The 27,162-nt window shown below is 49.6% G+C and overlaps 1 protein-coding gene across 1 annotated transcript; it reads right to left on the reverse strand.

The window, feature by feature from the left end:
• Positions 1–612: 612 nt before the first annotated feature.
• Positions 613–26,925, reverse strand: LOC147729811 (C-C motif chemokine 4-like). Its single transcript, XM_086954713.1, has 3 exons — positions 26,853–26,925; positions 21,303–21,417; positions 613–1,118 (listed from the first exon to the last, which is right to left on the reverse strand). The coding sequence occupies exons 1-3, from the start codon at positions 26,923–26,925 to the stop codon at positions 1,031–1,033; spliced, it is 276 nt and encodes a 91-aa protein (XP_086810839.1). The 3' UTR covers positions 613–1,030.
• Between the last annotated feature and the right edge of the window lie 237 nt (positions 26,926–27,162).

A 27,162-nucleotide genomic window follows, 5' to 3' on the forward strand; every position in this document is an offset into this window, starting at 1 on the left:
CTATGTACCTTCCATGTACTTGGATCTGTGAGCTGTATTTTGGCTAATTTTTAGGTCCCCTTTATGGGAATCAACAAACCTGGGTACCTTTAAAATCCCAAGATGTTGGAAGAAAAGTTCGCAAAATTGACGTGCATACCTTATGTGGTCAAAACGTTACGGGGCCAAGCGTGAACTACCCTATATAGCCAAAACAAATGCTTAGCACAGGGGGGGGAGGCCTAGCAGCGAAGGGGTTAAACACCTTTCACCAATGTGCTGCCCCCAGGGCAGCAGTGAATTCGTATCAGCCCTTGGACAATGCATTATCTCTATTAGATCCCACTGTTCCTGTTTACACCCAGCGCGCCCTGGTGAAGCTGCACGGTGGCGCACTCAGGGATAGTGCGAGCTATCTGTAATTCAGCCCCTGGTGTCTTATTGTCTGTGTATTGGGCAGGCATGGAGAATGCAGAAGGAAACATATTATGTGTACACCTTTATTTAATTAACTTGAACACAAAAGTCTGTGAATAAAAATATATTTATTGTCTTCAAGATACAAAAATAAAGTGAAAATCCTTTGAATTTGATCCTGCTAAAAATGTTTCTAAAACGTAATTAACAGTAGGAACAATATTTAAATATGAAGAGCAGAGGTCAGGTAATCATTGGAACCTAATGAAGATTACCACACATATTCTATAAATAGCAATAACTTAAAGATAAATAAAATGCTGCTCTACCAAAAATATAACATTTACATGACATGCATTAACATTTAACATTATTGAAAGTGCAGAAATATTCACAAACGTTTCATACATGGTTTTAACTCAAATATTCTGGCCCTAACACAAAAGTGCACACTAATAAGAGGTGAAGTAAAATGTGAGTAGGCAAGCTGGGGCGTAATGTTCCCACCAGAAAGTGATGTCACGGAGGCTTGCTTTTTTCCAACAGGAAGTGATGTCATCGCACGGTTAAAGATACCACAGTACAGTACAGCCTACGTTGCTGCTGGTAGATTGAGAAAGGCTGTCACAGAGTCTCAGTTCAGTTCCAAGTGATTGACGTAGTCCTGGACCCAGCTATTTTCTGGGTCGGCACACACCTGCCGGCCTCTTCTGGTGATGAATCTAAGGGGTAAGAAAATGAGTTATTAGAGTTGAGACCAGTGAAATAGCTGCATAAAGTACATAACAATACCATGTTGGAGAGCTCAAACAATAGCATCAAACTCACCACTATTCAACCTCGGAGTCTATCACAGTATCCCTATTACCACTCCACTACCTATGACATTGATCAATATCCCTGTTTCTTCATTAACACTCCGCAGTGACGTCATATATCCTCACTACCACTCCATTATTACATCAGATTTCAGTGGCGTAACGAAACTTAAGGGGGGACCTGCAAAGTGCATGGAGGGGGCCCCCCACGCTCCGGACTCAGTCAGGAGCTCTCAACTCCGCCAGTGCACACAGAAGGAGGGGGCCCCATGGAGCTCGGGGCCCTCCTACCACCGCGAGACCGGCGGGGGGCTATTGTTACGCCACTGCAGTTTATATAATTAAATATTCAGTAGCACTCCACTGTGAAGTCAGAGAATAACACTCTATATTTATTCTATTGTATTTATTTATGTATTATACTTATAAAGCGCACTACCACCTCGAGAGGCATCCTGGCACTGTAGTCTATAATAAGTGCCCCTCCACTATTGCATCAGAGAAAACCACCGAACCCCCATTACCACACCACTATGACATAAGACAATATTACTGTATCCTCAGCAACCCTCCACAGTGACATAGGATGGTGTTGCTGCATCCTCTGTACTACCCCAGTATTACATCAGATGTTACCATTGTATACTGAGTGCCGCACTCATATCCAGCAGCACTTCACTATGACACCAGAGCATATCACTTACTCCTTTGCACCACCTAACTACAGCATCAGAGAGTATCCCTGTGCACTCAGTACCACTACACTATTCCCCCAAAGAACATCACAGTGCGCCCAGTGTCCCTGCCTCATATCAGAGAATATCATTCTAAACTCAAGGCTTCTCCACTATGACATCCGATGACGTCACAGTATCCTCGGTGCCAGCTCACTGGAGATTACTGCATCTGTGTTTTTTGATTCACGCTGTTGTGACAACATAGAACATTGCAGTGCCTTCAGGGCCACCTCATTATTCATATCAGTATCATCTTTTTTGTCACTAAACAATGTAATAGCACTGGTCTGTCCAGGACTGCCCTTTCAAAGAGGGTGAGAAAAAAGTCCCATGGGGCCTGGTACCCTACGGAGGAATCTGCTCTATGCAGGGTTACAAATATGCATTAAAAAGTTCGCTTTTGGTCTAAGAGAGACAGAGGCGAAGCTTGGTCAGTAAAGTTGAGGGGGTTTGAGGTTCATATTTTCCGACAATCAGACTGGCACATTATGTTTCAATACATTATACAACAAGCAGGGTGCACGAGCGGGGCGTAAGGGCAATGGAAAGGGAGAGGAATGGGGATTGGGAGGAGTACTAAGAGAGAAAACACAATATTTTGTAAAATGACCAAAACAGAGCAGCTGGGTCTGGGGGTCAGTGGACTAATGCATCCTCTGCAGGGGCCTGTGTTTGACCTTGTGGTCACAGGCTCAATTCCCAGCGTCCACTCAGCCTTTCATCCATTTGAGGTCGATAAAATGAGGATCATTGAGTTGGGTAACAATACACATCTATTATTCAGCCCCAAGAAAACCCTGGTTGGGTTGAATGTACGCTTTACAAATACAGATGGGTAGAGTGTGTGTGTGCATTTTTGTCTGTGTGAATGTAAACATCCCTGGTGAAATCTGACTGACACCTCACAGTACTCAACTGAAAGCACCTGTACCCAACTATTTATCTGAAAATACATTTATTAGGGGGGAAGTAAAACCCCAAACCTCCCGTCCCCCTGAAGATATGCCCCTGGGGAGGGACATTTCAGAGATACTATCGCTCTTCCACTGACTTAGTGGACAGTGGATCAACTGCTGCGACAGGTTGCAGGGAAGGTTCAGTCTTAAGGTTGAGTCTTTATGGAAAGAAGAAAGGCATGGTGGGACCTTTTGAATCTCCTGGGAGGCCCGACAGGCCCAATAACGTGCCTGTCACACATACTTGCCAAGACTTATCCGCCAGGATACCTAAGCTCACAAGGTAAGACATATTTCCCTCACTAGATCGGTACAGTGACATCAGAATCCCTAGATTTGATAACTGTGTAGAGCAGGTAATTTATTTTATAATCCATTGGATTCTGCAATCCTGGTATAAACGCCTGTCTCATGTTTCTTAATATTACATGGGATACTGCAATCCCTGTATAAACACTTGTCTCAAATTTCTTTATATTACATGAGATACTGCAAGACCTGTATAAGCGCCCGTCTCTAAGGGGCATATTATCAGGAACGCTGTTACATCACTGCGTCCTACCGAGGAGACTAACTCATTGTTCTACATCTTTGTTTATTATGTCTTTATTATTATTAATTGCCCCTTTTTATTTTTTTGTTATTTTTTTCTCTTCCAGCTCTCCGAACCCTGGCTCCAACTCTCCACATTATCCTTCATATTATATTCTTTTCTTTTTTTTTTTTACTTACACTATTTTACTATTCTCTCCCAAATCTACTTTGCCTTAAACTTTTTGCAAGGTGAGTTTCTTCCTATAATAACACCTTTCTCTATCATTATTATGATGATATCATATACAGTCACTGACTCATATTTATATTTGATCATTTTATATTTAATCAATTAATAATATATGCTATTTCAACTTCTTATTTATGCCATTTACATATCCATTAACTATTACCCTTCTTGCATTCTCCTCCCCTCCCCTTACTTTTATCTACTCCTTCTCTGCTTTTTCACTATTTCTCTATCTAGCTATTCAATTAGTTAACTATTTATTCACAACATGTCTACTTATATGCTCCATATATATATTATTTTATTCATCAACAAATGTCATGTATTGATCGTTACTTTTTATTTTCATAGAATTTCTCATTTATTTATTCACAATTCATTACTGCCTCCTTATCATTATTCTCTTGATGTATTTTCATTGTAAAATTAAATACAACATTTCAACATTAAGAACGGCAACAATTATCGCCGGTTTAGCGGCAGAAAACTGCCGCTAAAGTGGCGATAATGGGCTTCATAATATGCCCTGGAGAATTCCAATAGAATCCCATGTTCACACCTGAACAGGGACTTCTATTGGAATTCTCAAAAGCATATTATCAAGCCCATTATTGCCGCTTTAGCAGAACTTTTCTGTTGCTAAACCAGCGATAATTTTTAACTCCATTCTTGATAATATGCCCCTAATTTCTTTATAATCAGCGACTATTGACACACTCAGTCACACTCAATATAAAGAAAAGACATTAGAAGTCAACTGTAAATACCTATTACAGTTGAGTTCTGATATCACTATGCCTGCTGTCAGAGCCAGCATCTCAGGTGAAAGGCATGCTGGGTCACACAGCTGCTGTTTAATGCAACAAAAATAAAACATTGCTTTTCTTTCTTATACTCTGATTTTTCAAACTCTATGATGGCAAGCAGAAAGTAGATACGTTTATTTTTTCACTCCTTGGGAAATTATAAATGAGTTAGAATCTTTCTGCATGTTTATGCCGTGTCTTTTTTAAACTGACTTTTCTTTAACTGCTTCTAATATTGTTTTTCACAACTAAATAACTTTTTGGGGTGCTTTTAATTTCACACTAGTCATTCTAATTGTATTCCTTTGTGGTTTATCTGATCTTGTGTAAGTTGAGACCATGCAGCTTGGTGGCAGCAGATGGATGTGTACTCTAGAAGTGGAGGCCTGCTGGTGAGACTGGATGAGATTGAATTCGGCCTCGGCCGTGAATTTAGGCAACAGTTCAGGCTCACGGGTCCCCAGGCTTGCTATGCGCAGGGGACACAATGGAAGGTGTGCCTGAAGAAGCCACGCTGCATGGATGAGGAGGAGTGGACGTGTCAGAGGATTAAACGAGCTCCACCCTCTTCAGTAAAAGAGCGCTTGCTTTGTGCTGAGGCCGCCAAAAATTCATGTGTTGGGACTGGGAGTCTTGAGAAGGTTTGCCACTTTTCTCACAGAGGAAAATGCCAGCCATTTGTTCATGTTGTCAGATTCAGAAAAGGCCCAAGAGTTGGTACTTGAAATGTATTTTTACTCTGTATTCTTTTTTGGCACAACAATTCTGCCTCTGTTTGATTTAATCATTATTTGAAACAATATATACTGCTGTAAAATACGTTTTTTATTCCCCCCCGTACATTTTCTGATTTATATCTAAATGGAAAATAGACCCTGGTTGCTGATTTTACGAATTCGTTTTTACTAGTCTTGGCTTACATATACCGGATAGGGCAGTCAAAATACCTGCTGGGTGGCTACACTGGTGTTTGGGGTGGTTTCCCTACTCTTTGGTATTCGGTAGCAGCTATTTAGGAACCATCTGCTTGCTCTACACATGGTATCCTAGGCATAATGGCTGGCCCTCAAGTTCGGGAAGAAAGCTCCTCACCGGCCATTCATTAGGTCGAGCGTAGCGAAGGACCTATCGTTGGCGGTTTTGTGGGAATCTGAGACAGCGTTCGGGCTCGCGCCTCTGCTGTCTCAGATTCCTCCTCGAGGGCGCGCACAGTGCCGTGCACATCCCCTGCCTCGCATTCGCAGCCTCTCTCAATCACACACAGCCACACTCACGCATGCGTGCACACACACATACATTCCGGCAGGCTGTTCACAACACATGCACACGCAGGCAGGCACACACAACACACACATGAGCGTACACATACAGACACACACCTCCCCAGCCCCCCCCCGCCGCCGCCGTCGCCCCTGCCCACACACGAGAGTACACACACAGACAATCGCCCCCCCAACATAAAGACGACCACCACACAAAAAGACGACCCCCGATCAACCCCACTCACCGCGTCGCCGGACTCTGCAGCCTCCACGGAGCTCTCCCTCGGGCATGGGAGCCCCGCGTCACCAGCACTGCTTTTCTGTCCAGGCACTCCGTGGGCGCGGGCTCCTGAAGACGGAAGTCCCGCCCCACGGCAGGTTTAGTTTTTGATCAGGTTTCGTTATTGCTAAAGGGGGCGGGTATTTTTGAAAAGAGCTTGTTTTCCAATCGCGATTGCTTGTTATTGATGTTGGCCGTACTAGATGTTAACGTTCGGTTCTTTGACACATAGGTGAGAGGGTCGTATATGCTGAGATTCTCATCGCAACACTCGTTATCGGGATTAACCATTGTGTTATTTACCAGCTACTTGTTACTTTATGTAAGTGAGCATGCAGGTATTTTATCACATTGTGGCAACACACTCTAGCACTCGAGTCTTATTTAAATATCGTATTTTTCAACTTTTGCCAGGTGGCTATTCTCGCGGCGTCAGATTTCACTAGGCAGTATTCTGAACCCCGTGTGCATATATCCAGCCATGCAGCATTATGCGACTTGGAGGCTTCAGCTCTATGTTGTTTACACTAGAGCAAAAGCATGCGGTTTCACTTTATGCACGCCTTAACCTTATCGCAAGTCTTCACTACTTTTAAGCATTTTAAAAATCTTTTATTGCATGATCTTTTTTTCAAGAGATTCACATACTTAATAGGCTGACTGTCTTTCACGTTCCGAAGGGGTTACACTCGGTAGTCGGTTCTGTGGACATCGCCACATGTCTGACTAAGAAACCGGTGTTTAGTTTCTCTGCCATTGACACTCATTATCGGGATTAACCATTGTGTTATTTACCGGCTACTTGTTACTTTATGTTAGTGAGCATGCAGGTATTTTATCACATTGTGGCAACACACTTTAGCACTCGAGTCTTATTTAACCCGTTCAGTGCTTCGAACGTCCAACGGTCGTCGCGTGCACTACCTCGCTAGTGCTGCGCACGACTGTAGAACGTCCGAATCCCGTTAGCGCAATCGAACGTCCGCACTGGGGCGGAATGTTTGCGGCGCGCTTAACGGGTTAAATATCGTATTTTTCAACTTTTGCCAGGTGGCTATTCTCGCGGCGTCAGATTTCACTAGGCAGTATTCTGCAAGCCCGTGTGCATATATCCAGCCATGCAGCATTATGCGACTTGGAGGCTTCAGGTCTATGTTGTTTACACTAGAGCGACAGCATGCGGTTTCACTTTATGCACGCCTTAACCTTATCGCAAGTCTTCACTACTTTTAAGCATTTTAAAAATCTTTTATTGCATGATCTTTTTTTCAAGAGATTCACATACTTAATAAGCTGACTGTCTTTCACGTTCTGAAGGGGTTTAAAAGGAAATACATTGTTAAGTGACTTGAGCTGTTATTCTGCATTTCCTGATCTGTTTATAATTTAGTTGTTTTCATAACCAAGGTGGTTCCCCTCCTTCTAAATATAAATGCAATCTTGTGCCTTGGGGAAAAAGCCTGTTTATGTTACACTGTAAATGAGGCAATGAATTTAACTTCAACGCACGACTTTAGGAATTTTTATAGCATTTTATACAAACAAATGTCAGACTGATTTTATTTGCATTCCCAGTCTACTAATGGCGAACTGCTCATATCTCTCCAGCAGCCTTCTAATGCTTGTCTTCACATGTTCCACTTGCACTTTGAGATACAAGCAGTTGTGATCTACTTCATACTGTATTACCAGTGCCAGAGACATACTTTTGGGACGTGGCAAATATGGGAAATGACCCATCACATGCAGCACACTGGAGTAGTGTGAGAACGCCACATATATACATAGGAAGTATTTTTAAGCAAAGCTGAAGGGCAGCACACTCTTTGCCTTTCAGTACCAGACCTCTGAACCCCAAAGCATTTTGGTAGATGCAGTACCTAATAATGTTGATACTCAGAGTTAAACAAGTGTTTGCCACCATGTGCTGGCACAGCAAGTGCTGGACATCCTTGTAAACACAGAGACGTTTTAAGGCATTATGGGCAAGTCAGTTCTGGCCAGGGTCCAAGCGCGTCCACATCAAAGCCATCAGCCTCCCTCCCACAGGCATCTGAAGCTTCCCCAGCGTGCGCTCGGCCTCAGGCATTCACCCCAGCGCGCGCTCGGCCTCACTTCTCCTCCCCCCTAATTCATCCCTGCTGTCACCATCAATGCAGTTTCACACTTTCAACCCTTGCTTGACCGCCCTGATGCGCCAACACTTTCTTCCTCCCTCCCCCTCAGCCCCTCTGCTCTGCCCTTTCGCCCTTTCACCCTCCCTTCTCCCTCCAGCCCTCCACAGGCGCGAGCTCTCTCTTAGAGCCGTTCCAAAGACGTGCTAACGGCATTAGCAGCCCCTCCATCCTACCCCAAGTGCACATTTAGTGTATACCCTGTGTCATTCTTGTTTTTCTGCCCTTCTGCCCTCTGTTAGACTCGTTTTTTGTGCCCTTATGCCCTCTGTTAGACTCGTTTTTTGTGCCCTTCTGCCCTCTGTTAGACTTGTTTTTCCCTTGTTTTTCTGCCCTTCTGCCCTCTGTTACACTCGCTTTTTGTGCCTTTCTGCCCTCTGCATCACCACATCATCACTCAGCGCTACCCCCGCATCACTCAGCACCACCACATTATCACTCAGCACCACCACATTATCACTCAGCACCACCACATTATCAATCAGCACCACCACAGCATCACTCAGCACCACCATAGCACCACTCAGCACCACCACAGCATCACTCAGCACCACTCAGCACCACCACAGCATCACTCAGCACCACCACAGCATCACTCAGCACCACCACATTATCACTCAGCACCACCACAGCACCACTCAGCACCACCACAGCATCACTCAGCACCACCACAGCACCACTCAGCACCACCCCAGCATCACTCAGCACCACCCCAGCATCACTCAACACCACCCCAGTATCACTCAGCACCACTCAGCATCACCACAGCACCACTCAGCACCACCACAGCACCACTCAGCACCACCACAGCATCACTCAGTTCCACCCCAGCATCAATCTGCACAACCATTCAACAACAACTGGTTCAAATATGTTCTCTCAATGTTTCAAGCTTTATTACAAATGTCACAAAAAGATGTTAATATTTCACTTCTGTTCTTGAATTATCGTCACAATAAAATACACTGAACATAATCTTCACAAAAGTTATTTACAAAAGTTTAAGCTATTGCCATTATAAATTACAATCACTTATATTAAAGTATTAATTATTAAAAAAATTAAAAGCCATTGTAATTTGTAATATCAACACATCTAAGTCACGTAAATAAAAAACATGTTGCATTACAAATGTTATAGGTGTCACATTTGCGAAAGTTATAACTATTGGCATTGTAAATGACAAAGCTATTAATTTAGCTATTTTCAACACCAGCACATTAATAAAAAAATTGTCATTTACAATACCGATAGCTCAAACTTTCCTAATGCAAGACCTATTGCATTGCAAATGCTTGTTTTCTTGTGTTCTGGAAATAAACAGCTTCAGAGAGGGGGTGCAACAAACGTGACACTTAATAGACAAGCTTCAGATCCTTTCCTGCAAACACCACACCAGCAGTTGTTCTGCAATTATAAGTTACAGAACTACTAATGTGTTCATGTTTCTTTTTTAAAAATGTGTAATGAAACTCGATGAAATAAAAAAAATCTAAGTTTGTTTGTTTGTTTGTTTGTATAAGCTTTATTCGAGACAATTCTCATAAAAGCACATAAAATCAAAACAGTTACACAAATACATGATCACAGACTAAAAAATTCATTAAACACAGTGCAGCTCATACTACATTTACATATAGGGCAATTTATACCAATAATATTACATAAAAATTTGTTAAAAAGGGAATACCTGGTTACCTACTACCCCCCAAGGACCGTCGTCTTATCGCCCAAGCCCAGCCCATGTATTTGGCTACCCCTATGACTATCGAATCCTGGGTTGTTGTGCATAGGATTCTTAAGGCCACTGCACTGTCTCGTGTCCCCAGGTTTTTGCATACCGGCGAGAGCCATTTTCTCCTCGGATTTACATAGGCTTGACATGCGAAGAGAAAATGGCCTATACTCTCCTCGGCATTTTCGCAAGCAGGACATAAGTTGTTAGTGGGTCTGTGCCAGCCAGATGTCAATTTCTTAAGGGGGATAGATCCTGACCTTAACTGAAAGACAAGTTTCCTGTCCATAGGTACTGTGATGTTATCCCAGTAATTTTCTAGGACAGGAAAAACTTTAGTCTCCAGGAAACGACCTGACATAGAGTCTGCCCTGGTGTCATTCAGCATCTTACCTCCCACCCAATCCCAATATTGCTCTTTGAGGGCGTCTTTACTTGGGAAGATTTCTCCCTCGGGGTTGTTCCAAAGATTCGAAAACCCTAGATTTACCAACATGGTCTTCAGATGTTTTAACCATTTTATCTTATGGAAGATATCTTCCTTGATTATCCACAGAAGGCCCTCTGCGTATTGTCTTATTTCTGGAGTCGTCCAGAGACGTCTCCAGTAAAGAACTGGGCGCAATCGAGCTCTGTCAACAATCGAACGTCTGCCTAGCTCCAAGAACAGTGGGATTAGGGGGGTGCTCTGTGGAAGTCCTGTAATCCCTCGCATGAACTTGTTCTCGGAAGTCTGAAGAGCCACCAGACTATCCCAAGCCCATAGTTCCGCGCCATATAGAGTGGCACCCAAAACCTTCGCATCATACACTGCTATTGCGGGTTTTATAGGTTTTGTTTTTGATTTACGGTGTTCCCCCCTTAGAACACCTGAAAGCTGCTGGTGCTTTAGGACTACTTTATTCACATGGTGCGTCCAGCCAGTCCCCCCCGCGATCTGCACTCCCAAATACGTAAATTCATTAACTATATCAAGCATGCTGTTATTTAGGGTTATCTTGGGATGACTCCTGCGTCCTGCAGAGAAGGCCATTAGTTTAGTTTTTCCTACGTTTACCTCTAGCCCGTGCTCCATGCAAAAAGCATCAAAAATGCTTAATGCACATTGCAGCCCCATGGGGGTCTTAGACAGAATAAGAGTGTCGTCAGCGAACATCAGGATCGGAACCCTGGTGTCCGCTAACGATGGGGCATCTACACTAGCCTTCAGCATTCTCTCGACTATCCCGTTAATGAATAACGAGAAAAGTAGAGGGGCCATGGAACAGCCTTGCCGAACACCCCTTTCCACAGGGAAATCCAATGTTGTCTCCCTACTTCCACCCCACTGGACTCTAGCGGAATTGGATTCATGCAGTCGCATGATTAATGTTAGCAGATCTGCAGGAATCCCCAGCTTTTGGAGAACCGACCATAGCTTGTACCGGGGAACTAGATCAAACGCCGCCCGCAGATCGACAAACGCGACGTACAGGCAGCCCCTTCCCAGTTCAATGGTCTTCCACCGCAATATAGTGAAGCGGAAGACCTGGTCAATGGTACTAGTCGCTCGCCTAAATCCCACTTGGTATGGGGAGAGGGCGCTATTATCTTCTACCCAGTCCATTAGCTGGTTAGTTACCATTCTCCCAACAATTTTCTGAATAGTGGCTATTAAACTTATAGGCCTATAATTAGCAGGCAATGAGCGATCGCCCTTCTTGTGGATGGGGATAATGGTTGCACCCTTCCAAATGTCTGGGACCACTGCCCCCTTTGCTAGAGCGTTTGCTACAAGGAGGGTGTATCTCGCCCATCTAGTCACATCGTGTTTGAAGATATCAGGGGCGATACCATCTGGACCAGGCGCCCTCCCACATTTCGCGGAGCAGATGGCAATTTCCGCCTCTCTAAGGGAGAATAAATCTTCGGTTGCATAAACCGGTATTACATTATCGACTGCCACGGGTTTGTTACTTTCCGCGTACTGTGGTCCGAAGTAATCGACCCAGGCTTCCACTGGTACATTGTTGTCAGGTTTTGCTGGGCCCGCACCACTACCCCACTTGATAATTTTCCAGAATAACATTGAGTCTTTGTTATCAGAGGCTTCTTTTAATTGGGCCCAATGGTCTTCGTCCCATTTCTTTTTGGCACGATAGATGGCTAATTTGTACAGTTTCCTATTCTTTATCACTGCAGCACGGTCCCTGTTCCTTATAGCATGCCCCAGGTCTAGTCGAGCTGTTCTACAGTGGTTATCAAACCACCTACCCACTTCCTTAGTTTTCTTCCCTTTTCTTTTCTTGATAAAAAAACATGTTCTTAAAAGGGAGAATAACTTATTGTGGATTTCAGTGATGCCGTTGTCCCCTGGGACCACAGGGACTGCTGCTTCAATCGCGGAAATTGCACGATCAACCTCATTATTAATATATGCCATAGTGGCCTCATTTGCTAGTACCTTGGGCCATTTTAGCCTTCGCTCATCGTTACTTAAAAGAGGGGTTTCATCGTGTGTCTCAATAGGGTTTCCTGAACCGGTATTCCACCACCTATGGGACACACATAGGGGGTTGTGGTCACTTTCAACCCGGGGCCTAACAGCCATGTCAACAACCCCATTCCACAGCTGGAGACTACACAATATATAATCAATTCGGCTCCTATTAATACCATTGTCAAAAGTGTAGCAGCCCTCCTTGTCACCAAGTGTCCTGCCGTTGAGAGCTCTTAGACCATGTTCCAAACAGATTCCATTTAGCAATAAGATCTCTTTTGTCCATCGCTTCACAGGTTTTAGGTTTAGAGGTGGTACTCCCCAGAGATTATCCTCTTCACTCTCCATAAGGTCATTTGTACAGTCCAAGGGTTCAAAAGTCCTGTTTAGATCCCCAACAATTATCTTTACATTTTCCTGGGAATTGGCCTCCATGGCATCAGACAACAACTCAATAGTGGATAGATTTGTTGCTTTGTCTCCTCTCACATAAACATTATATAAATCTATTGGTTGACCCTTAGCAACGGAGATTCTTAATGCTAGCAGATCAATGTTTCCTGCGTCCAGGATTTTTGTGTTGATGTGCAGATCCTGCCTAACCCAAACAGTTAGACCTCCCTTAGGCCGCCCTCTTCCCCCTTTTAAGGCTGGTATACAATAGTTCAAGTAACCTAGGCAAAAGAGTGGGTCGCAAGCCCAGGTCTCTTGAAAACAACATATGTCAAAACCACTTATAAAATCCACCCAGGATTGGGAATCCAACTTGCTAGCCAACCCGGCGACATTCCAAGATAAAAGTTTACCAATGTCTACATTTTTCCCGTCCCTAGCTTTGACAGGTGGAAATACTTGGGTTGACATTGGACTTTCCATAGGACTAGACAGCCTTTCTAAGTCATCTGTTGGGTTCACAGTTAGATCATCTATTACTGGGTATAAGACATTTGTGTTTAGTATTCCCTGTCTTAAGCCACCTTCTTCAGCCACACACCCCGCCTCAGTATTGTTCACCAATAGATTTGTGGCAATGGTATTATCACAAGCATCACGTAACCCTTCTACTTCTTTTAAGATCCCACCTGAGCTATCAATACCAGTATGTCAATACCCCCAGCCCGAATCCTGCCAACCTACATAGGGATTGTAATATGTGTGTAAGGTATGATTATAACCAGCAGGTGGAGGTGGTAAAGGATTAACTGGCCATGATACAGTAGGGGGGATTAGGGGCTCGTTGAGTAAACTTGTAGTTACACTTGAGGGTCGGGGGTAAAAAAAGGTAAGGTCCACAATACCAATACCACCCTTATTTGTTCCCCATCCCTGCCTTGTTATCCATCCCACCACCCTAGGGTCTTGGAAATTAACCACAATACAATCCCCCCCCAGGGTTTTTGGTGTGTAACCCATCCAGTCAATTCTCCTTGCCCCTATTATTAGCCCGTCAATGTCACCCGGCAGAGGACGGTTTTCCTTTAACCAGTGCATGGTCTTGTTTTTAAGCATCTGGAAATTTTCTCTCTGTCCTGGGGGTAAGGGTGGTACATTGATAAGAACTGCCACATAGGGGAAGGAGTCTGGGGTAAGATTAATTGGAGGTTTTCTTTGGGGTGGCTTTGGCAAGGACGGTGGGGTAGGTTTGGGAACTTGGGGAACGAGTTGGAGGGCAGGCTTCTGCACCTGTAGTTTATTATTTGCTTGGGACGACGCTAAAGATTTCCCTGCCGGCTGGCGTACATTAGCCCCGTTTCCTCCCCCCGGGATGTTAGGAGCTATGCGTGTGTTATTGGTTACGTTTACAGATGTTGGTACTGTGCCCACTTGTTGACACAATATAGCCTCAACATTCACAGCGGCCGGTGGATTTTGTGTCTGAGGTATTATGGGCTGTGTAGGATGTATTGAAGTCGACTGCGATGGTTCAGAACCAGCAGTCACTCTCTCGGCCCTATCTGAAGTTTTTACAGTGGCTTTAGCTGGAGGTTTGTTTTGTTTGGGGGGTAAAGGAGAGCCATTTTGGGGATTTCTACCCTTGTCCTGTACATGAGGGTTATTTACGACCTGGGGGTTTGTGTTTGCTTCCGCCCTATTTGCTTTAATCAGGGATTTTGTAGAATAGAAATTGTCTAATGTTGTCTGCTCGAAGTGGTTTAACCTATCTGCGAGCTTAGCAATTCTATCCTCAATAGGGGTAAGTAGTAGTCTAAACATTTTTTCCAATTCAGGGACCACATTTGCAAATAATACAGCATTTTCTTTACTTGTTACATTGGGAACAGTACAAGAATTGTCCGCTATGTCTTGGCTATCCTGGGATACAAAAATAGTTGATATTGCACTTCCTGTACTTTGGACTTGTTCATTAACTACCTTCCCAGTGTTCACAAGTTTATGTAGCTTCCTGAGTTTTTGTGGAGGTCTGACCACCTTTTTGCATTTTTTTGCGGAAGCTGGTCGTTTCCTTTTGAACCCGATTTTGGGATTGGCCAATGTAACCTGAAGACCTAAATCAGGGTGCGATGTTGATTGGGATTTGCTACCACATGGATTATTTGAATCAGCCAAGACACTCTTGTTTGTTTTATCGGCCTGAACCTCAGAGTGTTCGTATGTAACTGGGAGGTTCACTGATGATAAGGGGGTTACCAAAGTGGGGTATGCTGAATTTGGAAACTTGTCAGTGGAGTTCTTAAGTATTTCAATGGATAACCTACGCTCTGCACGCTTCTCTGCCAAAGTTAACTCTTTATCTATTGTCAATGAGCGATTAAAAAAGAATTTGTCTAAGGGACCGATGGCCAGTGGACCAGGCTCCGTTGGAAGAGACATCAAGTGGCTGTTTGCAGGGCTTGTATTTGTAGGCATTGCCATATTGATTACAAGATGATGCAGGAGTGTCTATGTCACTTACTGAAATAGATGATGAATTGTGCTGGCAAGGGGGGTGGCCCAGCCCGGCCTCCTTCGGCCCCGGACGGCCACAGACGGTCCCGCCCTTGTCCCGGGCTTCTCCCGGCGCTCCCGCGCAGCGGGGAGGCTGTATGACTTTTGTAGTGATCGGATTGGTGGCCGAGGGGGAGGGGCCGGCAGGGAGAGCAGCCCAGATGGAGATGGGCGCGCGTGGGCTCCTGGACCTTGGAGTCCCCACGCTGCTAGCTCGCAGCCCTGCCGGTCAAGTACTTCAACAGAGACTCCCCTTGCAGTGCTGGTCTGGCCGCTGCTGTCCGCGAAGCGGGACCCGCGAAGCGGGTCCGGCGAGGAGAGGCGGCAGCAGCAGGCTCTGTGGGCTCCCGGTGAAGAACAAGACTCCTTAGTCCGCTGGTGTCAGGAAGGTCAGAGAGGCGATCCGGTGAGGAAATGCGCGGTGAAACCTTAAGAGTGTTCAGGTGGGGGAGGGGCCGGCAGGGAGAGCAGCCCAGATGGAGATGGGCGCGCGTGGGCTCCTGGACCTTGGAGTCCCCACGCTGCTAGCTCGCAGCCCTGCCGGTCAAGTACTTCAACAGAGACTCCCCTTGCAGTGCTGGTCTGGCCGCTGCTGTCCGCGAAGCGGGACCCGCGAAGCGGGTCCGGCGAGGAGAGGCGGCAGCAGCAGGCTCTGTGGGCTCCCGGTGAAGAACAAGACTCCTTAGTCCGCTGGTGTCAGGAAGGTCAGAGAGGCGATCCGGTGAGGAAATGCGCGGTGAAACCTTAAGAGAGTTCAGGTGGGGGAGGGGCCGGCAGGGAGAGCAGCCCAGATGGAGATGGGCGCGCGTGGGCTCCTGGACCTTGGAGTCCCCACGCTGCTAGCTCGCAGCCCTGCCGGTCAAGTACTTCAACAGAGACTCCCCTTGCAGTGCTGGTCTGGCCGCTGCTGTCCGCAAAGCGGGACCCGCGAAGCGGGTCCGGCGAGGAGAGGCGGCAGCAGCAGGCTCTGTGGGCTCCCGGTGAAGAACAAGACTCCTTAGTCCGCTGGTGTCAGGAAGGTCAGAGAGGCGATCCGGTGAGGAAATGCGCGGTGAAACCTTAAGAGTGTTCAGGTGGGGGAGGGGCCGGCAGGGAGAGCAGCCCAGATGGAGATGGGCGCGCGTGGGCTCCTGGACCTTGGAGTCCCCACGCTGCTAGCTCGCAGCCCTGCCGGTCAAGTACTTCAACAGAGACTCCCCTTGCAGTGCTGGTCTGGCCGCTGCTGTCCGCGAAGCAGGACCCGCGAAGCGGGTCCGGCGAGGAGAGGCGGCAGCAGCAGGCTCTGTGGGCTCCCGGTGAAGAACAAGACTCCTTAGTCCGCTGGTGTCAGGAAGGTCAGAGAGGCGATCCGGTGAGGAAATGCGCGGTGAAACCTTAAGAGTGTTCAGGTAGGGGAGGGGCCGGCAGGGAGAGCAGCCCAGATGGAGATGGGCGCGCGTGGGCTCCTGGACCTTGGAGTCCCCACGCTGCTAGCTCGCAGCCCTGCCGGTCAAGTACTTCAACAGAGACTCCCCTTGCAGTGCTGGTCTGGCCGCTGCTGTCCGCGAAGCGGGACCTGCGAAGCGGGTCCGGCGAGGAGAGGCGGCAGCAGCAGGCTCTGTGGGCTCCCGGTGAAGAACAAGACTCCTTAGTCCGCTGGTGTCAGGAAGGTCAGAGAGGCGATCCGGTGAGGAAATGCGCGGTGAAACCTTAAGAGTGTTCAGGTGGGGGAGGGGCCGGCAGGGAGAGCAGCCCAGATGGAGATGGGCGCGCGTGGGCTCCTGGACCTTGGAGTCCCCACGCTGCTAGCTCGCAGCCCTGCCGGTCAAGTACTTCAACAGAGACTCCCCTTGCAGTGCTGGTCTGGCCGCTGCTGTCCGCGAAGCGGGACCCGCGAAGCGGGTCCGGCGAGGAGAGGCGGCAGCAGCAGGCTCTGTGGGCTCCCGGTGAAGAACAAGACTCCTTAGTCCGCTGGTGTCAGGAAGGTCAGAGAGGCGATCCGGTGAGGAAATGCGCGGTGAAACCTTAAGAGTGTTCAGGTGGGGGAGGGGCCGGCAGGGAGAGCAGCCCAGATGGAGATGGGCGCGCGTGGGCTCCTGGACCTTGGAGTCCCCACGCTGCTAGCTCGCAGCCCTGCCGGTCAAGTACTTCAACAGAGACTCCCCTTGCAGTGCTGGTCTGGCCGCTGCTGTCCGCGAAGCGGGTCCGGCGAGGAGAGGCGGCAGCAGCAGGCTCTGTGGGCTCCCGGTGAAGAACAAGACTCCTTAGTCCGCTGGTGTCAGGAAGGTCAGAGAGGCGATCCGGTGAGGAAATGCGCGGTGAAACCTTAAGAGTGTTCAGGTGGGGGAGGGGCCGGCAGGGAGAGCAGCCCAGATGGAGATGGGCGCGCGTGGGCTCCTGGACCTTGGAGTCCCCACGCTGCTAGCTCGCAGCCCTGCCGGTCAAGTACTTCAACAGAGACTCCCCTTGCAGTGCTGGTCTGGCCGCTGCTGTCCGCGAAGCAGGACCCGCGAAGCGGGTCCGGCGAGGAGAGGCGGCAGCAGCAGGCTCTGTGGGCTCCCGGTGAAGAACAAGACTCCTTAGTCCGCTGGTGTCAGGAAGGTCAGAGAGGCGATCCGGTGAGGAAATGCGCGGTGAAACCTTAAGAGTGTTCAGGTGGGGGAGGGGCCGGCAGGGAGAGCAGCCCAGATGGAGATGGGCGCGCGTGGGCTCCTGGACCTTGGAGTCCCCACGCTGCTAGCTCGCAGCCCTGCCGGTCAAGTACTTCAACAGAGACTCCCCTTGCAGTGCTGGTCTGGCCGCTGCTGTCCGCGAAGCGGGACCTGCGAAGCGGGTCCGGCGAGGAGAGGCGGCAGCAGCAGGCTCTGTGGGCTCCCGGTGAAGAACAAGACTCCTTAGTCCGCTGGTGTCAGGAAGGTCAGAGAGGCGATCCGGTGAGGAAATGCGCGGTGAAACCTTAAGAGTGTTCAGGTGGGGGAGGGGCCGGCAGGGAGAGCAGCCCAGATGGAGATGGGCGCGCGTGGGCTCCTGGACCTTGGAGTCCCCACGCTGCTAGCTCGCAGCCCTGCCGGTCAAGTACTTCAACAGAGACTCCCCTTGCAGTGCTGGTCTGGCCGCTGCTGTCCGCGAAGCGGGACCCGCGAAGCGGGTCCGGCGAGGAGAGGCGGCAGCAGCAGGCTCTGTGGGCTCCCGGTGAAGAACAAGACTCCTTAGTCCGCTGGTGTCAGGAAGGTCAGAGAGGCGATCCGGTGAGGAAATGCGCGGTGAAACCTTAAGAGTGTTCAGGTGGGGGAGGGGCCGGCAGGGAGAGCAGCCCAGATGGAGATGGGCGCGCGTGGGCTCCTGGACCTTGGAGTCCCCACGCTGCTAGCTCGCAGCTCTGCCGGTCAAGTACTTCAACAGAGACTCCCCTTGCAGTGCTGGTCTGGCCGCTGCTGTCCGCGAAGCGGGACCCGCGAAGCGGGTCCGGCGAGGAGAGGCGGCAGCAGCAGGCTCTGTGGGCTCCCGGTGAAGAACAAGACTCCTTAGTCCGCTGGTGTCAGGAAGGTCAGAGAGGCGATCCGGTGAGGAAATGCGCGGTGAAACCTTAAGAGTGTTCAGGTGGGGGAGGGGCCGGCAGGGAGAGCAGCCCAGATGGAGATGGGCGCGCGTGGGCTCCTGGACCTTGGAGTCCCCACGCTGCTAGCTCGCAGCCCTGCCGGTCAAGTACTTCAACAGAGACTCCCCTTGCAGTGCTGGTCTGGCCGCTGCTGTCCGCGAAGCAGGACCCGCGAAGCGGGTCCGGCGAGGAGAGGCGGCAGCAGCAGGCTCTGTGGGCTCCCGGTGAAGAACAAGACTCCTTAGTCCGCTGGTGTCAGGAAGGTCAGAGAGGCGATCCGGTGAGGAAATGCGCGGTGAAACCTTAAGAGTGTTCAGGTGGGGGAGGGGCCGGCAGGGAGAGCAGCCCAGATGGAGAGGGGCGCGCGTGGGCTCCTGGACCTTGGAGTCCCCACGCTGCTAGCTCGCAGCCCTGCCGGTCAAGTACTTCAACAGAGACTCCCCTTGCAGTGCTGGTCTGGCCGCTGCTGTCCGCGAAGCGGGACCTGCGAAGCGGGTCCGGCGAGGAGAGGCGGCAGCAGCAGGCTCTGTGGGCTCCCGGTGAAGAACAAGACTCCTTAGTCCGCTGGTGTCAGGAAGGTCAGAGAGGCGATCCGGTGAGGAAATGCGCGGTGAAACCTTAAGAGTGTTCAGGTGGGGGAGGGGCCGGCAGGGAGAGCAGCCCAGATGGAGATGGGCGCGCGTGGGCTCCTGGACCTTGGAGTCCCCACGCTGCTAGCTCGCAGCCCTGCCGGTCAAGTACTTCAACAGAGACTCCCCTTGCAGTGCTGGTCTGGCCGCTGCTGTCCGCGAAGCGGGACCCGCGAAGCGGGTCCGGCGAGGAGAGGCGGCAGCAGCAGGCTCTGTGGGCTCCCGGTGAAGAACAAGACTCCTTAGTCCGCTGGTGTCAGGAAGATCAGAGAGGAAATCTAAGTATTGCAGGCCACCTTCCAGGATCTAAATGATCCTCCATTATAAAGTGGGAGAACAGAAGCATGTTGGCACAAAGGAAATAAACACAAAATGTGTGTAAACATACTACCTTTTCTTCTAAAAATGGCCCATTGTATCAGTAATCTCACCAAACATGAGCCGTGCAGTCATCCCCACATAACAATCACATCTGGATGTCGCAGCCTTTGAATGAAGTAATGAAATTGCACCAGAAAAGGTCATTTGATCCTGTGGCCTGATGAGCTCGTGGTGGTCTGCATTTGTAACTGTGCCCTGCTAGTTGGGCTTGTGCAGTGTGTTTGGGATAATTTACTGATCATATAATGTTTATTATAAAATTAAAAAAAATTGAATTGCTGGCTCACCTCAGGAAAAGTGAAGTGTTTTGTTATTAAGGTTGCCTAGTTATCCCTTAATTGAAATGTGATGGTGACGGTGATGGTAGATAGATAGCTCTGCTGTGTATAATTTTGGCCTGTAAGATCTGTGTAACCGGAGGAATTGCACAGCTAAAGTCAAAGCATGTACCTACTTTTAAACATCGCTGTATTGTGTCAGCCTTGAGCCTGTAAGATCTGTGAGACCAGAGATAAGCACTGCTGTCTCAGAGCTAATGCCAGTAACATCTATGCAACCATAAATAAAAGATATCTCTGCTGTGCGCCTCCTGAGATTGTAAGTTTTGAGTTTCAGTATTCCATCGGAGCTTTGATTTTTGTTTGGGGGGGGGGGGGGCGGGGATTTAGAGAGTGAGTGGAGGTTGGGTGACAAGACTCTCAACACCTGTCCAATCCTAGCAATCTCATAGGCATGTGAGGTTACTTTGTGAATATTTAGCGTGTAACTCGCTCATCGCAGATGCAGTTAATTACATTAATGAATCAAAGGAAGTGGTACAATTGCTTCTTCGATGCTAATTAATCCAAATTATGAAATGCTGAGTTACCCTTTCCTGCATTCAAGACTGTGACACACACGCCTGCAGCAGGTGCAATAATCTACTGAGAAATTTTACTGCATAATTGAATATGCTATCAAGGTGAGCCGGGCCCTCTTCCTGCACACTTATCTTGCACATCTCCTCCCTCCCCATCGTACTCCCCTCCCACCCCTCTGTCCCCTCCTGTACCATTGTCTCCTTTCAGATCTATGTTTTGAATTTGTTCATCTCCCAGAATCATCCCAAACCTTTGGAGATTACCCTTGGAATTCAGGTTTGGGGTAGAGATGCTGAGAGATTTGAGAATAAATACAAGTTTGAAAAGACTTCTGAATCACCCGAATATCTCGACAAGTGCGCGGATGCCCACAAACCACGAAACTGCTAACCAGAAAGTAAACCCCTTGAGGGATATCTCCTACACCATAAGGAATAGTGTCCAGAAATTGGAGGAGAACTAAGAAACTCTTGAGCACTTACACGACAGCTGGCGTGGAGCACTGGCTGCGAGTGAGGAGGTAATCCTGGACATGGGTCCGCGGGATCCTCCGGGGTGCGTAGGAGAAGCAGCAGGAGGTCGTCGCATCTGCACCAGCTGAGGAAGAGTAAGGCCCAGGCTGTGAGTGCTGGCCCATATTTTACTCGATACTACAAGATGAGAGAAGAAGAAAGCCCACTTTATCCCAAACCGTACTGTACTCGGGTCATTACCCCCTCATGGGTCCTCCCCGTCCCAGTCCTAACAACGTGAGGCAGTCCTGCCTCCACCCAGCCAATCACAACGCCAGTATTCAAAAGTTACATAAGCCCCTCCCACCTACCGCCATGCCTGTTTTTTTTCTGCTCCGACGGCTGTCGGAACGCTGGTGCTCCCAGTTCCTGTTTTTGTTTCTGGCTTTCTTCAGGACGGTGCCGTGAGTGTTTCATTTGCAGTTTTATGCTTTTGCGTTATTTTACTGTGTGAATTTCACGGGATTATTTCATTTGCAGTTTTTTACTTCTGCATTGTTTCCTGTGGGTTTTTCTCTCTGCGCGGCTGCTCCGGTCCCCCGGTCAGCTGCGCTCCTGTTCTGGGGTCAGGGTCTCTCCCCGTTCATGTGCTGGGCTGGGGCGGGGAGTTTTTGTGGTGTCCTGGCCCCGGGTCGTTCCGGCGCTGTGGTTCTAGTGCAGCGTCCGGCCCCCACGGTCTTGGTCTTTTGACCTGGGGCTGTGGGTGGAGACTACAGGGCTGCCCATTGTAATTTTCACCGGTCTCACGTTGTGTGATTTGGTGGTTGGGGGCAGTGTTGCTTGGAGGTTGCTGGGCACTTCCTTTGTTGTGTGGCGAGTTCCTGTTTGGTTCGATTGCTCGGGTTCACTCACCATGTGTGAAGGGTCGTCTTCACCTGTGCCTGCCTGGGCTGTTTCCATGCGGCATAGTTTCCAGGTTCTGCAGGTGGATGTAATTTTTGCAGATTCTGGGGCTGCGCTGAATACTGTGAAGGGCTACTGGTGTTCACGGGATCTTCCTGCCTATGCTGTCCAATTACCTGGGTTGATATAGTTTCAATCTGTGCTTTTCCACAGTTGTTGGTATTGGCTGCCCAGTATGCGCTACCAGGGCCTACTTTGCGTTGTCCTGCGGATAGGTCTTTATTAGGGTGATGCTGGGTTGTGGCCCTAGATCCCTGGATGCTGTGGGGTTTTCCGCACAGTTTGTTTTCTCTGTGGTGGTTGACCTTTTCCTTCCATGTTGTCCTGTTGGATATCCTGTCTGTTGCATGGCTTGCGGCAGTTACGCAGGGTTTTCCTCATTTTCTGGGATGGTGGTTTCGCCTGGCGGACTTTGTCTCTCACTTTCCTGCATTTCCATGTGTTGCTTCTTCTTTTGGGGTGCGTGCTGGCTCTTGTTCGGCCTGTGCTTCACTGTTCCTTCTCATGGGTTGTGTGGAGTTTGGCTGTTTGCGGGCCTTCCTTCCTGTCTTGGCTTGATGGGTTGAGTCTTCTTCTCGGCTGACCTGGTCCTCGCGTCTTGGTCCACTGTCTGTTTTTCTGTGGCTCCTTGGCTTTTTGGCTCCCTCTACTGACAGTCTGTGTGGTGGTGCTCTGTCTTCCTCTCGGCCCTTTCGTGGTCGGGGGTGGGGGAGGCTGTGTTCCGTTTGGTTCCCGGCCTCTGTTGCGCCTACGGCTGCCCCTGGGTGTTGGTCGTCCAGGGTTTTGGGTATTGTTGTGCCCTGGGAGGGGGGTCTCTGTGACCTGGTGGTTGCGGTTGCTTCTCTTTTTCTTTGGGTCTGTGTCCCACTCCTGGTGTTCATCTGGCAGTGGGTTCCCTGTCTCCGTTGCTGTTTTTGTTACGGTTTTGGGGGCTCGGATCCGTTGTTCCTGGCTTGTTGGTCCGGTCTGCTTTCCGACTGGTGGCTCCTGTCGGTCTTCGCTCTTGGTTTCCGGCTTCCTTTCCGGGCTGTCCCCCTTTTTGGGCTGTTTTCACGGTTGCTCCGTTGTCCTTTGACCCGTGTTGCATTTACCTTCTTCTTTGGGCGTCGGTCTCTTTTTGTCTCTGGGCGCTGTTGTGCTGATTCCGGTGGCGGAGCGGGCCAAGGTTCCTCTTCCTCTTTGCTCTTGGTCCTGGCGCCCGTTGGTTCCTTTCTGCACGGTTCTGTGTCCCGGGGCTTTATACCGTTTGGTGCCGCTGGTCGGTTGTTCCCCTTGCGGTCTGTCATTCCCCTCTTCCTGGTGGGTGTTTTTTATTTTTTATTTTTATTTTTTATTTTTTTTGGGCTTCCCTGGATTTGGGTATTGTCTGTTTTTCACGTTCCATCCGTCTGGCTGGTCCGCGGTTCCTGCGGTTTGCTGTGGATGGGTTCCTTTCTCTGTTTCGGGTGTTGCCTTTCGGCCTCTCTCCTATTCACCAGGTTTTTTCCGCGGTGCTGGCTCCTGCTGTGCAGGTTTTTTGCTGGTTGGCGGTTCCGCTCTGCTTGCACCTGTTGTTCTATGTTATGCAGGGTCAGGTCTGGTCCACACCTGGATGGGTGACCGCCTGGGGAGTGCTGTTGGCTTTTCCCTATGTGGCTTTTGTCCGGTTTATGCTTCCACCCTCCTTGTGACTGTTCTGGCGATGGTGGCGTTGTGGCCTTGCTCCGGTTACTGGGGTTCGTTGTGGTTCTGGCCATTTTTCTTCTGGTTCCTGTTCGGGGCCTTCAGTTTCTCGGGCCTGTTCGTCACTTTGCAGGGGGTTGTTTTCACCCTCCGGCTCGGTTCTCTTCCCTGTTGGCTCTTTTGTGGGTCCTGCTGGGTCGCCCTTCTGCCCTTTGGGGTTGGTTGCGGTTCCAGGTGGTGGTGGCTGCCTCCACGGCTGTGGTTCCTTGGGTTTGCCTGTTCCTCCTGTCCTTGGTGTTTCTTCTGATTGGCTCTTTGGGTCCTTTTCCGTGCAGGTTACATGGCTCTGGTTCCTCTCTCCCCTGTTCTGGTTCCTACTTTGGCCTGGTGGCTTTGCTCTCCCGACCTGGTGTTTGGGGTGCGTTTTCAGCTCCCTTCTCTCCTCTTGTTGTCCTTGGACGCCTGTCCTTGGGGTTGGGCGCCACAATGGGGTCCTTGGTGGCGGGCGAGTTTTTTGATTCGTGCTGGCCTTCCCGTGGCTATTTGCTGCTTGGGCCTTCTTGGGGGGACCAGTTGCATGTCTCTGTTCCTGCTGGCTTCTATGTGTTGTTCCCACGACGCTATGGCTCATTGGTGTGTCTTGTGCCTCTGGTGGTTCGGGCTCCCGCAGCTCTCTCTGGGCCGTGTCTCCTCTGTGGGCTTCGAGTTTGTGTTCAGGACTGTCTGCGTTTTCGTTTGTAGACGCTGCTTGGGCCATTTCCACCTGTCCTCTGTTTTGTGCCCTCTGTGCTCGCTTCAGCGGCGCATTTTCTTTGTTTGGTTCAATTTGGTGTGGATTTGCATGGCCCCTGCACATTTCCTTGGCCTTCGGGCTTTCTGTGTGCCTTCCCTCCTATTTCTCCTCCTGCATAGTCTGGGGATGTAAGGGGGTGTGTGTAGGTGTCTGTATCGTTAACCTCTCTGTCTTTGATTTCTGCTCCTGCTGCTGCTGGCGGGGGTCGGGTTTGGCCGGACTTCATTGACTCCGGCTCCGCTTTTTGGTCCACAGCTGGTTTTTGCCCTGATGTCACTTGCTTCTGACGGCCTGGCTCTTGTGCGGCTGTGGTTGGCGTCTTCGGGCTGTTCCTCGGTGGTGGCTCGTGGCATCCCGTTGTCACGTCGGCCTTCGGCCCTTGGGTGCTGTGGTCGTCTTTGGGGTTCTTTTTTCTCTTTGTGTTCTTCCCATTGGGTCGTTCCTGTGCTGGGGGATCCTACCTCTGTGTTGGATTTTCTCAGGACTATTTTTTTTACGGGGCCTTGCCCCTTCCGCTTTGTCTTCTCAGTGGGCGGCAGTTCGTGCTTGTCGGGGTCCTGGAGCCTCCTTGGTGGTTTTTGCCCCTTTGGGGAGTCGGTTTCTTCTAGGTTTCGGCTTCGTCGGCCGGTCTCTCCTGTACTCGTGCCTTCTTGGGTTTTTGCCTGCTGTTTGGGGGGGTCTGCTGTTGCCCCCTTTTGAGCTCTTGCTGGTGGCTGTCTTGTTCTGGTTGTCAGCTACTGTGGCTTTTTAGCTGGCCATCACCTCTGCTCGTCGGTTGGGTGCTTTGGGTGCTCTGCTCGTTTCTTTTCCCAGTTGGGAGTTCCTGCCGGATTGGGTTGGTTTGTGGCTTGTTCCGGTCTTTCTGCCTGGGGGTTCTTCCCATTTCCTTTGGCAGCTGGAGGTGTTTTTCCTGTTTTACCTGCTGGGGGGTCCCTTGTTCCCCCTTCCTTGGTGGTTCGCTGGACTCTCCGGTTTTTTCCCACCTTCGTTCCCTGGTGTTTTTCCATTTTCTCCTGCCCTGTTTGTCTCCTGTGGAGGTGTGGCTTGGGGGTTATGGTTTTCCGGTTCTGAGTTTGGTCAGTGGGTGCGTTTGGCGGTCTACCTGCCTTTTCGGTCCTTTGGGTCTGCCTCCTCAGTCTCTGGTGCTGGGTCGTTAGACATGTTCTGTGCCTGCTTCCTGGGCTGGGGCGGCAGGAGTTTTCTATCCGGGATTTTGTTGGGCGGCCACCCGCTGTCCCGTCTCGTATTTGTGCTACCTTCTTGGCTTGTTGTTTTGCATGCCTCTGCTGGCTGTTTTTCTGTTGGCGTATTGGACATTGCTGTTCATTGATCTTTACTGATTTGTACTCTGCATGGATCCCTGGTGTCCTGCGTTTTTTGTTGGTTCTCTGCTTATGAGTTCCTCACGTTGTTAGGACTGGGACGGGGAGGACCCATGAGGGGGTAATGTCTTATTACTTACCGGTAATCTTCATTACCCCGATTAGGGTCCTCCCCGTCCCAGTCCTGTACCCTCCCGCCCTCCCGCTGTGTTTGTGTCGGAGTCTTGTTGATAACAGGCATGGCGGTAGGTGGGAGGGGCTTATGTAACTTTTGAATACTGGCGTTGTGATTGGCTGGGTGGAGGCAGGACTGCCTCACGTTGTTAGGACTGGGACGGGGAGGACCCTAATCGGGGTAATGAAGATTACCGGTAAGTAATAAGACATTTATCGTCCCTAGCTGGTCCTTTTGATGCTCTAAAATATTCAATCATACAGAGGACCATCTTCATAGCACCGTGATGCTCACAAAAATGCTGTTTATCTGGCTCAATCAAATTTACCAGATGCCAAGCACAGAGCCACACACACCTGTGGGTTGACAAGCGCACACATGCAAAAAGCACACCAATGCGCACACGAGCCCCCGCGCTCTCGCCCCCATTAAATTGCAGCTCTGTGGATATTGAGGTTTCAGGATGGCAATGGTCTCAGTCTGAGGAGCAGAGGTACACAAGTGCACCCTGGGACTTGGATGATCAAATCTGCATCCAGGGATCTGCAAAATGGGGAATAATCCACTTCCCTCAATTGGAGGAGGCCTGACAGGCTGCCTGTGCAGAGACGTTATCATGTGGCATGAGAAGGAACTGTGGTGTTGAGTGAAATCGCAGGACTCACCAGGGGCAGCCAGACCCTCCGAGCAGAAGTCAGCCAGGAGGAGGACAGAGGCAGCAGCCAGGGAGAGCTTCATGTCAGCTTTAGGTCTGGGACTGAGCTCTGAGCAGAACTGGGTCCGAGATTGAGCTATGGCTGACTGATCTCCCTGACCTCCGGTATTTAAGGAAGCAGAGATGGTGGGCAGGTAGAAACTCTCCAGAATGGAGAGAGACCAATCAGGCAGCTGGAGCAGCCCCGGATACCCAGGGGCGTTTTCAGGTTCAGCCTCAGGGCAGCATCTCTTGCTCAGTCTGCAAAGTATATGGGGATC

The sequence above is a fragment of the Lissotriton vulgaris genome, chromosome 2_1, assembly GCF_964263255.1.
Source record: "Lissotriton vulgaris chromosome 2_1, aLisVul1.2, whole genome shotgun sequence".
NCBI lineage: Eukaryota > Metazoa > Chordata > Amphibia > Caudata > Salamandridae > Lissotriton > Lissotriton vulgaris.